This window comes from Lagenorhynchus albirostris, chromosome 1 (assembly GCF_949774975.1).
Source record: "Lagenorhynchus albirostris chromosome 1, mLagAlb1.1, whole genome shotgun sequence".
In the NCBI taxonomy this organism is placed as follows: domain Eukaryota; kingdom Metazoa; phylum Chordata; class Mammalia; order Artiodactyla; family Delphinidae; genus Lagenorhynchus; species Lagenorhynchus albirostris.
The window spans coordinates 133,894,233-133,910,907 of record NC_083095.1 but is presented as its reverse complement, the minus strand read 5'-3'; the positions used below and the strand labels follow the sequence as shown (position 1 = coordinate 133,910,907).

The window sequence follows — 16,675 nt, the reverse complement described above, 5'->3', positions numbered from 1 at the left end:
CCTAAAGATGCTACCAGAAAACTACTAGAGCTAATCAATGAATTTGGTAAAGTAGCAGGATACAAAATTAATACACAGAAATCTCTGGCATTGTTATACACTAATGATGAAAAATCTCAAAGTGAAATTAAGAAAACACTCCCATTTACCACTGCAACAAAAAGAATAAAATATCTAGGAATATACCTACCTAAGGAGACAAAAGACCTGTATGCAGAAAATTATAAGACACTGATGAAAGAAATTAAAGATGATACAAATAGATGGAGAGATATACCATGTTCTTGGATTGGAAGAATCAACATTGTGAAAATGACTGTACTACCCAAAGCAATCTACAGATTCAATGCAATCCCTATCAAACTACCACTGGCATTTTTCACAGAAATAGAACAAAAAATTTCACAATTTGTATGGAAACACAAAAGACCCCGAATAGCCAAAGCAATCTGGAGAACGAAAAATGGAGCTGGAGGAATCAGGCTCCCTGACTTTAGACTATACTACAAAGCTACAGTAATCAAGAGAGTATGGTCCTGGCACTAAAACAGAAAGATAGATCAATGGAACAGGATAGAAAGCCCAGAGATAAACCCACGCACATATGGTCACCTTATCTTTGATAAAGGAGGCAGGAATGTACAGTGGAGAAAGGACAGTCTCTTCAATAAGTGGTGCTGGGAAAACTGGACACGTACATGTAAAAGTATGAGATTAGATCACTCCCTAACACCATACACAAAAATAAACTCAAAATGGATTAAAGACCTAAATGTAAGGCCAGAAACTATCAAACTCTTAGAGGAAAACATAGGTAGAACACTCTATGACATAAATCACAGCAAGATCCTTTTTGACCCACCTCCTAGAGAAATGGAAATAAAAACAAAAATAAACAAATGGGACCTAATGAAACTTCGAAGTTTTGCACAGCAAAGGAAACCATAAACAAGAGCAAAAGACTACCCTCAGAATGGGAGAAAATATTTGCAAATGAAGCAACTGACAAAGGATTAATCTCCAAAATTTATAAGCAGCTCATGCAGCTCAATAACAAAAAAACAAACAACCCATTCCAAAAATGGGCAGAAGACCTAAACAGACATTTCTCCAAAGAAGATATACAGACTGCCAACAAACACATGAAAGAATGCTCAACATCATTAATCATTAGAGAAATGCAAATCAAAACTACAATGAGATATCATCTCACACCAGTCAGAATGCCCATCATCAAAAAATGTAGAAACCATAAATGCTGGAGAGGGTGTGGAGAAAAGGGAACACTCTTGCAGTGCTGGTGGGAACGTGAATTGGTACAGCCACTATGGAGAACAGTATGGAGGTTCCTTAAAAAACTACAAATAGCGCTACCATACGACCCAACAATCCCACTACTGGGCATATACCGTGAGAAAACCATAATTCAAATAGAGTCAAGTACCAAAATGTTCATTGCAGCTCTATTTACAATAGCCTGGAGATGGAAACAACCTAAGTGTCCATCATCGGATGAATGGATAAAGAAGATGTGGCACATATATACAATGGAATATTACTCAGCCTTAAAAAGAAATAAAATTGACCTATTTGTAATGAGGTGGATACACCTAGAGTCTGTCATACAGAGTGAAGTAAGTCAGAAAAAGAAAGACAAATACCATATGCTAACACATATATATGGAATTTTAGGGAAAAAAAATGTCATGAAGAACCTAGGGGTACGACAGGAATAAAGACACAGACCTACTAGACAATGGACTTGAGGATATGCGGAGGGGGAAGGGTAAGCTGTGACAAAGCGAGAGAGAGGCATGGACATATATACACTACCAAATGTAAGGTAGATAGCTAGTGGGAAGCAGCCACATAGCACAGGGAGATTAACTCGGTGTTTTGTGAGTGCCTGGAGGGGTGGGATAGGGAGGGTGGGAGGGAGGGAGACGCAAGAAGGAAGAGATATGGGAACAAATCTGATATGTATAACTGATTCAGTTTTTTATAAAACAGAAACTAATACACCATTGTAAAGCAATTATACTCCAATAAAGATGTTAAAAAAAGAACATATTGATAAAATAGACTTCATCACAATTAAAGAACTTTTGCTTATTAAAAGCTATCAGTAACAAAATGTATAGGCAAGCTCCAGATTCAGAAAAAAATTCACAAGACACATATCTGACAAAGAACGTGTAGCTAGAATATATAAACAACTCAAAAATAAAGTGACAACTTTTAACATGTGCAAAAACCTTCAACAGACACATCATAAAGGAAGATATGAATGGTTAAAAAGCACATGGAAAGATACTCAATACATGTCATTAGTCACTAGGAAAATGCAAATTAGAATCACAATGAGATACCACTATGCTCACACTGGAATTAGGTTAAAATTTTCAAAACTCACAATACCAAGTACTGACAAATTGTTGAGCAACTGGAACTCCCACAGTTTGCTGATGGGAGTGTAAAACAGTACAACCACTGTGGAAAACAGTGTGGTATTATACTTTTAAGTATTTACCCAAGAGAAATTAAAATGTGTATACACCCAAAGACTTGATAGGAGCTTAATTTACAAATGCCAAAAATTGGAAACCCAAATGTCTATCAACATATGAACAGATAAAAATTTGTGGGACATGCACACAATGGATATGTTCAGCAATGAAAAAGAACAAACTATATACATGCCACAACACAGATAAGTCTGAGAAACAGTATACAGTTGACCCTTGAACAACATGGCTTTTAACTATGTGGGTCTACTTATACATGGATTGTTGCCAATAGTAAATACTATAGTACTACACAATCCCCGGTTGGTTGAACCCATGGCTGTGGAAACATGGATACAGAGGAACTGCAGATACGGAGGACCAATAAGTTATATGTGGATTTTTTGACTGTATGGAGAGGCAGTGCCGCTAACCCTCTCATTGTTCAAGGATCAACTGTACTTAGTAAAAGAAGCCAGCCACAAAGGAATCTAATTTCATTTGTATGTATTTCTAGAACAGGAAAAACTAATCTATAATGATAGAAAGCAGATCAGTGGTTACCAAGCACCAGGAGTGGTGGAAGACTGACTGGAAAAGAGACACAAAGACACTCTGTGGAGTAATGGAAGTGTTCTAAACTTTGACAGGAGTATGGCTTACGTGAGTATCTAGATTTGGCAAAACTAAACATCTGTACATTAGAGATCTCTACTTTCACTTAAATAAATCATACTGCAATGAAAAAAAAAGTCTATAGATACAGATAAGTATGCATAAAAAGGATATATATGCCAAAATATTAGTATCAGAATTATAGTTTTTTTCCTATAACTTAAAGATTTTCTTTAATAAACTAGCATTATTACTATATATATTATATATATTACTATATTATATTAATATATATATGTGTGTGTGTGTGTGTGTATATATATATATATATATATATATATATATATATATATATAAAACTATACTATACTTCCCTGAAGGACCTCACTTGAGCAAAGACCTGAAGGAGGTAAGGGAGCTAAGCTTTATACATAAAAGTAGGAAGAGCCATCCAGGAAGAGGAAAACTGAAGTACTGAAGTTTAAAAGCCCTGAGGTTTTGAGAAGAGAAGTGACATGATCTGACATTTTAACAGGTTCACTTTGGCTGGCATGTTTGGAATAGACAGTAAGGAGCCAAGGATAGAAACAAAGAAACTAGTCAGAGGAGTACAGCAATAATCCAGGTGAGATATGATGGAGGCTTGGTTGAAGGAGGAAGTAGTAATGCTAGAGAAAGACAGTCAAATTCTGAACATATTTTAAAGCAAAGCTAACATTATTTGCAGTTAGATTGGATGAGTAGTGTGGGAGAAAGAAAAAGGTCAAGGACAACTTCAAGGGTTTTGGCACACACAACTAGAACAGAGCACCTGGTCATTACAATAGGGAAGACTATGGGACAAGAACGGGTTTTTTTTCGGGAGGGGTGCTGCAGAGAAGAAAGCGGGAGCTTGTTGTTTGGACATACTAAGTTTGAGTAAAACTGGAGATATATAAAATTGGTAGTCATCAGCAAATGGAGAATACTTAAAGCCACAGAACTGGGTCAACTAGCCAAGGGAATGTGTACACAGAGGAAAAAAAAGAGAGGTCCAAAGAATGGACTCTACAGCATTTCAGGACCTCAGCAAGTTCTTAGCACAAACTAGAAATGAAGGTCAGTAATACCCTGAAGTATATACTGCAAAACTATTTTTAGAAACTTGGAGGAACTTCAAAAAATATAATCAAAAAAGCCTTTCCTATTCTTTGCCCGAATGAGTACTCTCAAGTTTTCACTGATGCTATAAGATGAAATCGACACCTTTTTAAATTACAATCTGAAATTGGAAACTATAGAGAGATAACCCCAGTTCACCATTATTCTAGACCTGTATTTCTGTAATCCCATGGGTGAAGCTTCTCTATCTTTCAAACCATTTGGGAATAAAGGTATAACAACATATTCAGACTACCTTCCTTCAAATAGCAAAGAACTATCTTCTAAGGAGGAACTACATTTGTGTCCTCGAACAAGACTCATCAGTCATCAGATGATGCTCAAAGCTTGTGAGGTAATGATATACTACACAGCTGTCTGATCCTCAGATATCACTTTGGAGGCAGATGATAAACTACAGATCTGACAACTCACTTTCCATTTCAAGATATTTCTTGAACTTTTTCTTGTTGTGACAGGCTACCAAATTGATTAAACCTAGTCATGGTATTTGACACTACAGCCAGCAGACTTCTATTTGTTGATTGCTATTGATTTTCTTTGATACTTCATTTAAAAATCAATAGTTGGAAAGAAAAATAGGCTTGGTTTACACATACTTAAACATACTGTTGTATGCTGAAGGAGGCACAAGTTTGGCAGGGCTTTGGCATCCAATTATAAGGAGAGCTCTTAACAGGTGAAAGCAAGGGCTTCAGATCAATATGCAGTTTTCTTTCTTAATCAAAGAAAGTGGCTATAAATTAGGCTCATCGGTGTTATTTTCAAGGCTTTCTTGAAGCAAACAAGTTTAAACTTTTTTGGCGGGGAGACAGGGTCTTCCTTGGATTTACATTAAAAAAGATACATCACTAAGAGTTTTTCTTTGTTTTTAAGGATATTTTTAGTACCTGAAGTTCATCCGGGCTTTTATCTTTTTGGCTTTTTTTTTGTTTTTTTGCCGCTCTTCTCCATCTTTCAAAGGCTCTGGTGGAGCTGCACTTTCAACCACAATGTCAATAATATACTTCTTTAAGGAAAGGTGCTCCTGCAAGATAAATAAATGAAATAATGGTGATGATGATGATGATTAAGAAATAACATAGCATTGATACAGACTACAGTGAGTATGAAAGAATATATAGATGAAAGTAAAAGTAATCTCTATGAAATACTGGTTTCAAAAATTGCTTGGGGAAAAATTGAAGAAACTGTTTTACTTGAGATTTTCATTGACTCACCAAACCTTTGCTGCACATCAATTGCACTACATGCTAAGGATACAGCGACATATCCCTGTGCCTTGCAACCCTACACTGCAGTAGGAGAGGTAAAATATGTACACAAATATATAATACCAAGCTTGAGAGTTAAGAGTGCTATAGGAGCTCAAAAGGGGAAACAAGATCACTGTTCACTCAGGGTAAAGAGGAAAGATTTTAAGAAGGAAGCACCACGTCTGCTATCCCTTGATTGAATTTGAACATATGGATATTGGGGATGTGTGTATTTGTTTGGGCTGGTAGTTGGTAAAGGTGGCAGGAAGGAGAAAGGAAAAGGGCATCTCAGAAAACAGGCAGAGATGAGAAAGTGGAAGGTGGTTACTGGCAGCAGAAGTTGGCCCCAGTGCCCTCCTTAGCCATCTTGGATTTTACGGCTCATCACTGTAATCACTCCCTTGCATGTACACAACTCGCTTGCCCCTCTGTACTTCTTTCATACTTGCATGGAAAAATCCTAACCCTAAATCCAACTCTTTCCCTACTCTGTACCCATAACTGAGCAGATTAATATGGCTATAATTACAAACCATGTTGACTACTCTAACTTTAAATTTATGACATTACACCTCAAATGGGCTCCAGTATTGCCAGGCAATCAAGCAACCTTAGTCTACCCACATTCTTCTTCCTAGAAATTATTTTAGACCCTCTCCTTAAACTTCCAACACCATTAGCACTGTAGATCACTTCTTCCTCCCTGACACTCTTTCTTCACTAGGTTACTAGACATCACATTGTCCTCCTAACTCCAGCTGTACCTTCTACGTTTTCCTTGCTAGATCCTTTTCCTCTTCTTGACTGGTAAATGTTAAACATCTCAGACCTATCTTCAGATCCTCCCTCTTCTCTATTCAAACTTATCCATCAAGTGCAGTGACTTGAAACATTATTCACACAGGCAATTCCCAAATTTTTATCCCTAGTCCAGACCTCTCCCCTGAACTCCATTCCTATATCAAACTGTCTCCTGAAAATCTCCACTTAAGTAGAATATTTCCACCATAAGCATTTCCAAAATAATATTCTACAACAAAACTCTTACGCTCCCAATATAAATTGCTCTTAGAGTGTTCAGTAAATGGTCCCACTATTTGTACAATTGCTCACATCTAATACACTAGTAACTCCTATCAGCTCTACTTTCAAATATACCCATATTAATCCCAATCCAACCACCTCTCCCCACCACCATCACCTAGTCTAAGGCATCATCAGCTCTCATCCATATTATCGCAATAGCCTCTTAAATGTTCTTGCAGCTTCTATGATCTCCAAATCTTTCCTTTACAAAATCAGCAACTATTAAAAATATAAATCACATCATATCATTCCTCTTATCAAAATCTTGAGTTCTCATCACATTTAGGGTCAAATCCAAAGTCCTTACCATGGCCTACTAAGCCCCCACATCATCAACCTCTCTCACCTCATCTTACACTACTCTCTCCTTTGTTCACTCCTTTCTATCCACAGTGGAGTGGTTGCTGTTGTTCCCCACATTCATCAGGAATGGTACTGTGTCAGGACTCTTGTTTCCTTAGCCAAGAATATTCTTCTCCAAGTACTTGCATAGTCTCAGGTAAAATGAACACCCAGTCTTAAGTAACACCTTCTATTATTTGCCATCTTCTTATTTTGTTTATTTTTCTTCATAGGACTTGTCTAATATTAGTGCCTAACATCAATATTCATTTGCAATCTCCTGCACTAGAATATAAGTTTCATGAGGGCACTGACTTCGTTTTGCTCAGTGATGTTTCAGTGTCTGGTACTGTGCCTGGCATATGGTAGGCACTCAATAAGTAAATGTTAAATGAATGATGAGAATAGGGTGAGGTAATAAGATCTAAAATAGTATTTGTGGTCGAATGAAGGTGATCAAAATGTACAAACTTCCAGTTATAAGATAAATAAATCATGGGAATGTAATGTACAACATAGTGACTATAGTTAACAATACTGTATTGTATATTTGAAAGTTGCTAAGAGAATAGATCCTGAAAGTTCTCATCACAAGAAAAAAAAAGTGTTAACTACGTGTGGTGATAGACTTTAACTAAACTTATATGGTAAGTTTACATTTCATACACTATATACATCAAACATTATGTTGTACACCTAAAACTAACACAAATGTTCTGCCAATTATATCTCAATTAAAAAAAGACAAAAATAGTATTTATGAGGGTTTATTCTACAACATATATTGAGGTAAGTACTTTACATACGATCATTTAGTCCTTTATACTAAAAGGTATATATTGTTATTATTCCCATCTTAACTATGAGGAAACAAACACAGAATCAAATAACTTTTCTGAAGTTAAAAGGTCAAGATCATGACTAAGCAGCTTTGGAGGTAGTAGTGATAGAGCCTAAGTTTAAACCCAGACAGTATGATTATGGAGTCTGTATTCTTGACTAGTACCTCACATATATGGCTGGAAAATGAGTTTGAGTCATAGAGTTGTGCTCATTATGAAAATTTTATGCTTAGTGAAGTCAGAGAAAGACAAATCTTTTATGTTCTCTCTTATATGTGGAATCCAAAAAATAAAACAAATGGATATAACAAAACAGAAACACAGTCACAGAGAACAAACTAGTGGTTATCACTGGGGCGAGGGATGGGGAGGGACAAGACAATGGAAGGGGATTAAGAGGTACAAGCTACTAGTTATGAAATAAATAAGATACAAGAATGTAGTATACAGCACAGGGAATATAGATATATATATGTTATATAATATATAACTATAAATGGAGTATAATCTATGTAAATATTGAATCACTGTGTTGTACAACTGACACTAATATAAGATTGTAAATCAACCATACTTCAATAAAAAAGAAACTTTTCAATTCATAAACCTACGAAAAAAGCAAAAGAGAAACTCCACAACCAAAGGCAGAAAATATTCTCTCAAATGCAGAAGCAATTATTTTCTTTATTTAATCATTTATTAAATACTTACTGTGATCAGCAAAGGGCTAAAGTGCATACATTATTTCCTAAAATCTTCACAACCCCATAGAACAGGTGGCAATATGTTTATATTTTACAGATATTTAACAAAGGCTCAAAGAGGTTCAATATTATGTCCATGATCACAAAACTCAAGTTCAAAACTACAACTGGCTGACTTCACAAGACCAACCTTTTTTACTACTCCACATTCCCTCCCGCTACACTGCTCACGTGGGCTGAGTCTCTGACATCTAATTTCTAACAGTGCATTAAGGAAAGGAAATCTAAATGATGTCTTCAATTTTGTGAAAAGTTCAATTATACTATTTTCAGTTGTACATAAATGTTATTTACATATCTAATTAGAATCCATTAAGTATTAATAGGATCCTTATTATGAAAATGCAGACATTATATAGAAAAATTTGGATTCTATCCAGAACAAAAAAATTGCATCTTTTAAAAAGACATTACATTTACATACACATTCACACATACAACACACATCATGCCCTCAAATTTATGTTAATTTTTTAAAAACCTCAAAACTAAAAACAAATGAGAATATATATTTTTGTTTGATTTAACTTTTTTCTTAATACAAAATCAACATGTTAATTATAGAAAATATGAATAAAACTAAGAAATAAAAATCTCCTATAATCTTAACACCTAAAAATAATTATTTGAGTATATCATCCAGACATTTTTCTTCATATATATTTTTATTAAAATGGGCATACCTTTTATAATATTTTAAAATCTGCTTTTTAAATTTAATATTGCAAATATATTCATACCATTAAATAATGTTCTAGAACATAATCTACTGATTATAGCAGTACACCTAATTTTACTAAATGCTTTTTTGTTAGATATTTGGATTTATTTTATTTATTCAATATAATAAATAACAGTGCAATAAATATTCCTATAGTTAAAATTTTAAACACAAAGTATATTATTCCTTTATGATCAAATCATAGAACTGAAATTCCTGGGTTACAGATTACACATATTTTTAAGGCTTTTCATATGTATTCCGAAACAACCAAAATGAGAATTAAGTCCCCACAAGTGATTTGCTAGTACCTAGTGTTTCTGTTTTCTTTTGTCTTTTTTTTTTGTAAATATGTCAATTTGTTAGCTGAAAAAGTGATATTAGTATGCTTAACCATTTGTTTGTATTTTGTCTTCTGTGACTTAAAATGTGTCTTTTGTCTGGCTTTCTATAGACACATTTCAAGGTTTTATAGATTTGCTTCTGGTGGTTTGCATTATGTTTTCACTTTTTGTAAGAAAGAGACCACCTTTTGATGATAAAAGAAATGCATTGTTGGATGAGACACAGGATGATTAATAGTTATTTTTCCATTAAAACCATGAAGACTATACAGGAAGAAGGTTTTGAGATGGTTTCTGAAGATGGAGAGAATGTACAAAGAAGCTTTTTCACACTGAGAAGTGGTTGAGAAAATTATGGTATATTTCTATGATGAAGTATTAGTCATTAAAACACTTATGAGAATTCTGAGAAAATGAAGGCAGTGGTAGCAATGTTTAAGATCCTCTCGGAATCATCATATAAATCAGAAAGAAAGATTAGATAGCAAAAACAAAACCCACAGAAAATATTTACAACAAAGTAAGTGACAAGGTATCCCCACAGCCTCCAAATAGAAGAGGGTGAGGACAAACTACCAATAGGTCAGCTGTGTTTCAGTGCCTTTGAAGGAGAAATCAGAGGGAAACAACAAGAGTGAATAATGAACTTGAGAACAGAACTCTAAAAGGAACTGTTTTTCACTGGAGAGTTCAATAGGCCAATTTGCGAACAGCATCTAAAACTGAGAGGGGTTTCCCACTCAAATGGCAGGTGAGTAAAAGGTGCCTGCATTAAGAAGGTCTGAACAGTGTGGTGAACGCTAGGCCCTATGAACTCTCGAAACTGAGCCAAGGAGAAACTGTTAAAAAAGGAACTTAATTAAGCTAACTAGGGATAATTGAGACAAAGGGGGAAAAAGCCTCGATAAAAGCAGAGCAGGGAAACAGAATCAAGAAATATTAGAAAGCAAGTCACTATATTTTTCACAAAAACAATAGAAGAGGGAGCTCTAAGAAGTTAGAATAGGTACCCTGAGTCACAACTCATTATAAAAGTCTTATAGAACCAGTTCCACATAAAAATAAGCAATACAAAAGTATCAAGGTCAAATGTCAAACTTATTAAAAGAAAAAGAAAATAAGTAGAATAGCAACACTACAACAATGAAAACACACCAAAAAAATCCACAGAAAAGATAAAAATGCAACCTTCTATTTCAAAATAAACTAAAACAAATACAGAAAATGTTAACACAAATCGCCATCCTAAAACCTCAGCATTTAGGTCACAGAACTCAATGAAGACTGCAAAAGAAAATAAATCATTTAAGAAATGAAGATAAAACAGATGACAAGAGTGAATAAACACAACAAATAATGCCTCAGACAACTAAAAGATAAAAGGTAGAAAAATACTTAAAGCAAAAGAAATAAAAATTATTTGAGAGTAAGTGGAAATACAGAAGATAGGGAAAGATGCAGCAAACTGAATAGGAGTGCCTGAAAAAGAAAATCAAACCAAGGGAACAAATCAAATATTAAAAACTGTAATTCAAGAAAACTTTCCTGAAAAAGAATATAATTAAATATTGAAAGAGTACACCACATATCTGAAAATATTGACCCAGAGTGGCTAATACCAAGACATATTGTATTACAATTTCTAAAAATATAATTTATGAAAAAAATTAGATTATCATCAGCCCTTTTGACAGCAATATTTTATGCCAGAAGAAAATGAAGTACAGTAGTTCCCCCTTATCCTAGGTTTCACTTTCTGTGGTTTCAGTTACCTGTGGTCACCAGGGTCTGAAAATATTAAATGGAAAATTCCAGAAATAAACAATTCATAAGTTTAAAATTGTGTATTGTTCTGAGTAGTGTGATGAAGTCTCACACCAATCTGCTACATGGCCTGGATGTAAATCTTCCTTTGTCCAGTGTTTCCATGCTGCACCTACCCGTTAGTCACTTAGTAGCCATCTAGGTTATCAGATGGATTGTGGTACGGCAGTGCTTGTTTTTAAGTAATGCTATTTTACTTAATAATGGTCCCAAAGCACAAGAGTAGTGATACTGGCAATTCAGATATTCTCTTACTTGCCTAATTTATAAATTAAACTTTATCACAGGTATTTATGTATAGGAAAAAACAATACAGCTGACCCTTGAAAAACATGGGGGTTAGTGATGCTAATTCCCACACAGTCAAAAATCTACATGTAATCTTACAGCTGGCCTTCCATGTTCGCAGATTCAACCAACCACAGATCACTTTATTGAAAATAATCCATGTATAAGTGGACTTGCATAGCTCAAACCCGTGTTGTTCAAGGATTAACTGTATATATAGTATTTGGTACTATCCATGGTTTCAGGCATCCACTAGGGTCTTGGAACATATCCTCCAAGGATGAGAGGGGACTACTGTAAGGTATTTAGTATTTTTTAAAGAAAGAAATGTGAGCTAAGGATTTTATATCCAGCAAAACCAACTTTCAAGTATGAAAAGCACAGATAAACTGTTATCAACATTTAAAAAAACCTCAGAGAATATTATTCTCATAAGACCTTCCTGAAGAATCTACTACAGAACAAGCCTCAGAAAACCAACATGACTAGAGAGACACAGACATAAGACTCGTGGTAAACATTACACGTACACTTACAGAACTAAGACTACACTAGTGATTAAAAGGTAAAGAAATATAGTTATATAATGGCTATATGTCAGACTTTTCACAGAATTACTAATAAAAAAAGATGAGAATGGGGAAAACATGAAAAGAATTTTAAACTGTTCTCAGTAATTAACATTGGTGGTGGGATTATTAGTAATGTCATTCTAAGACTGCTGTGTGTGTAATGTGGGATGAAGTAAAGGAGATTATGGGTATTATAATTCTATCATTCCCTGTGTCCTTTATACCCTGAATGCTTGGTATGGAAGAAAAGAGATACAGATACAATATGGAGAAGGTTAAATAAAACCCATGTAGTCCTGAATTTGAATTGTAAGAGTTCATGAGTCCATCATCATTTAATAAATAATAAACGTATATGCACACACATATGTATATAAGAGCTTGTATGTAACATACTCACACACATATCACATACATTTTATTTCTTTATTCTGTAATTCTGTTCACAGTGATCCACCCAGCAGCAATGACCATCCCTTCTTATGCTCTTAAAATACTCTTTCTCAGTGAAAGTAATTAGGGCTTCTTAATGAAATAGTTAATCATAAACTAAATGTCTTGCCATACCAAGTAGCAAGGTAACTAACAAATTCAACTAGGCTCATGTCAAAAGAACTTGAGTGCAAACTTTAAGAGGCTCCCACTGACCAAAAGATAGCATAATTTGAGCTTTAAAAAAAGGACATTTTCCAATGACTGAAACCCATCAAAAGTGTTTAATTACAGAGTTTATAATGATATATACATTTTAAAAACTAATTGTGGACACAGTTGAAGGATAATAGGAAACCAACTCATTATACTGAAAACAGGTAAATAACCAAAATTTTAACCTGCCACTTGATAACCAAGTAGTAGATGAGGGAAAGCATCTCCTTATAAATGTATTCCAAATAATAAATGCAAATGAAATGTATAATTAGAATATTCCCATATCCATGAATTAATGGATTTAAGTATCCATTAATCAAAACCCAAGAGCATCAACAGCTAATATGTCAACATCACAAAAAGAAAGACAATCAGACATTAAGTTCATCCTGATGAAAGAACTAAGCACCAAATACAGTTTTTCCAAATGGGTTGAACCTTAGCCTGATCAAGCTGCTAGATCCGCCTGCCCATGAGCAGGCAATAGAGACTACAGAGGAACATACTGCGTTGCAGCAGGCTGCACAGTAACAAAGCTTTAGCAAGTCACACAATTCTTTAGCTAGGAACTGAATTTCCCAGTCCCTCTTATAGCTAGTGGTAGCCATGTGACTGAATTCTCATCAATGGACTATGAATGCATGTTCAGTGTTTGAAGACCATTCACTTTCTTCCCCTTCTGCAAACTGGAACACAAAAGGGCCTATAACACAGCTCTGACTCTGAAGGGGAGGGCATAACTTAGGGGATAACAGAGACAGAAGATGGATCTCTGAAAAACCACATGGCATAAAGCCTTGGGACTGCTTACCTCAGGACTGACCACTTGGGATTGCTTACCTCAGGACTTTATTGTGAGAAATAAACTTCTATGTTCTTAAAATAACTGTATTTTTGTCACTATTACAGCAGATTAGTCTTTTCCCTAATTAATGCAATTATGTACAAAATTTTATAATAATTTTATATATATCTTTGAATTTTTATATGTGTATACGTATGTGCATAAAAAGACTATAAGAAAATAAGGCAATGGGAGGGAGGCTCAAGAGGGAGGGGATGTGGGGACATGTGTATGTATATGGCTGATTTGTTCTGTTGTGCAACAGAAACTAACACAGTATTGTGAAGCAATTATACTCCAATAAAGATCTATTTTTTAAAAAAAGGTGGAAAATTACTAAAAGTTGTCACTAGATGATTGTGATAGATTTTTAATTCTCTCATTTATAATAAGCATGTATAAGTAGATGGTAAATCATTTTAAAATAGTTCTTATGAGATGAAATCTGGAATTGACTTCAAAAGAGTATTTGAGGAAAGTGAATGGAACGTCAATAAGGCAGGATAAGTTTATCATTGTTACAGCTGAGTAATGATTACATGGAGGCTTGTCATATTATTCTGACTACTACTATAAATGTTTTAAATTCTCCACAATAATCAGTTTAGAAAATCTTGTAACAAGAAATAATTTGTACACATGCATCTTAAAATTCTATGTCTTGCCAAAAGGAGTAAATGAAATCACAATATTCCTATATCTCAAGCATCTAAGAACTGGACTTAAAATGAAATTTACATGTTTGCACACTATTCAAGTGCTAAAAGTGTGTACTACAAGTTTGAAATCTATTGTAAGGACAGAAGGAGACAATATCCTGCAGAAAATAATCCTTAATGACATCCTTTCTTAAAACCCCAAGGAACTGCCTAAGGTAAGAAAAATACAGCAGTCTCATCTCCTTTTACCCGAAATGTTGCTTGCTTCAAGTTTTCTATAGTTCTGGTCATCCAAAAATAGAGCTTTTCAGAGACTGATATTCCTGCCTCCATTCTATATGAACAACCAAATAGCTTCACAGCCCAGTCTGCTTAATAATTAATAAATGTTCAGTTAAAAAAAAAAGAAACTGTAAGTAATTTACTTCTCCAACAATATTACTCTATAAATATATTCACACTGCAGTGAGATTTACAACAAAATATCAGCAGTAGGGAATTGACTCCATAAATTATGGTACATGAATTAATATGATACTATACAGATTTGTTTAGTTTCAAACAACAGGAATGATATTAGAAACATTCATTGTATAATGGTAAATAAAAATTCAGTAGATGCAAAAATCCTCAGCAAAATACGAGCAAACAGAATCCAACAACACATTAAAAAGATCATACACCATGACCAAGTGGGATTTATCCCAGGGATGAAAGGATTCTTCAATATACGCAAATCAATCAATGTGATACACCATATTAACAAATTGAAGGATAAAAACCATATGATCATCTCAATAGATGCAGAAAAAGCTTTTGACAAAATTCAACACCCATTTGTGATAAAAACTCTCCAGAATGTGGGCACAGAGGGAATCTACCTCAACATAATAAAGGTCATATACAACAAACCCACAGGAAACGTCATTCTCAATGGTGAAAAACTGAAAGCACTTCCTCTAAGATCAGGAACAAGACAAGGATGTCCACTCTCGCCACTATTATTCAACATAGTTGTGGAAGTCCTAGCCACAGCAATCAGAGAAGAAAAAGAAATAAAAGGAATACAAATTGGAAAAGAAAAAGTAAAACTGTCACTGTTTGCAGATGACATGATACTATACAGAGACAATCCTAAAAATGCCACCAGAAAACAACTAGAGCTAATCAATGAATTTGGTAACGTTGCAGGATACAAAATAAATGCACAGAAATCTCTTGCATTCCTATACACTAATGATGAAAAATCTGGAAGAGAAATTAAGGAAACACTCTCATTTACCACTGCAACAAAAAGAATAAAATACCTAGGAATAAACCTACCTAGGGAGACAAAAGACCTGTATGCAGAAAACTATAAGACACTGATGAAAGAAATTAAATATGATACCAACAGATGGAGAGATATACAATGTTCTTGGATTGGAAGAATCAATATTGTGAAAATGACTATACTACCCAAAGCAATCTACAGATTCAATGCAATACCTATCAAATTACCAATGGCATTTTTTACGGAGCTAGAACAGAAAATCTTAAAATTTGTATGGAGACACAAAAGACCCCAAACAGCCAAAGCAGTCTTGAGGGAAAACAACAGAGTTGGAGGAATCAGACTCCCTGACTTCAGACTATACTATAAAGCTACAGTAATCAAGACAATATGGTACTGGCACAAAAACAGAAGCATAGATCAATGGAACAAGATAGAAAGTCCAGAGATAAACCCACACACCTATGGTCAAGCAAGGATATACAAAGGAGAAAAGACAGTCTCTTCAATAAGTGGTGCTGGGAGAACTGGACAGCTACATGTAAAATGTAATTAGAACACTCCCTAACACCATACAGAAAAATAAACTCAAAATGGATTAGAGACATAAATATAATAATGGACACTATAAAAGTCTTAGAGGAAAACGTAGGAAGAACAGTCTTTGACATAAATCACAGCAAGATCTTTTTTGATCCACCTCCTAGAGAAATGGAAATAAAAACAAAAATAAACAAATGGGACCTAATGAAACCTAAAAGCTTTTGCACAGCAAAGGAAACCATAAACAAGACGAAAAGACAACCCTCAGAATGGGAGAAAATATTTGCAAACGAAATAAAGGACAAAGGATTAATCTCCAAAATATATAACCAGCTCATGCAGCTCAATATTAAAAAAACAAACAACCCAATCCAAAAATGGGCAGA

At 34.5% G+C, this 16,675-nt stretch overlaps 1 protein-coding gene across 2 annotated transcripts in view; it reads right to left on the bottom strand.

The window, feature by feature from the left end:
- SCAPER (S-phase cyclin A associated protein in the ER) overlaps positions 1-16,675 on the bottom strand; it is a 493,568-nt gene that overhangs the window by 261,843 nt on the left and 215,050 nt on the right. For both annotated transcript variants that reach the window (XM_060170191.1, XM_060170192.1), the window contains exon 21: positions 5,171-5,307. In XM_060170191.1, the coding sequence (XP_060026174.1) occupies positions 5,171-5,307 (137 nt within the window). The remainder of the gene's footprint in view (positions 1-5,170; positions 5,308-16,675) is intronic.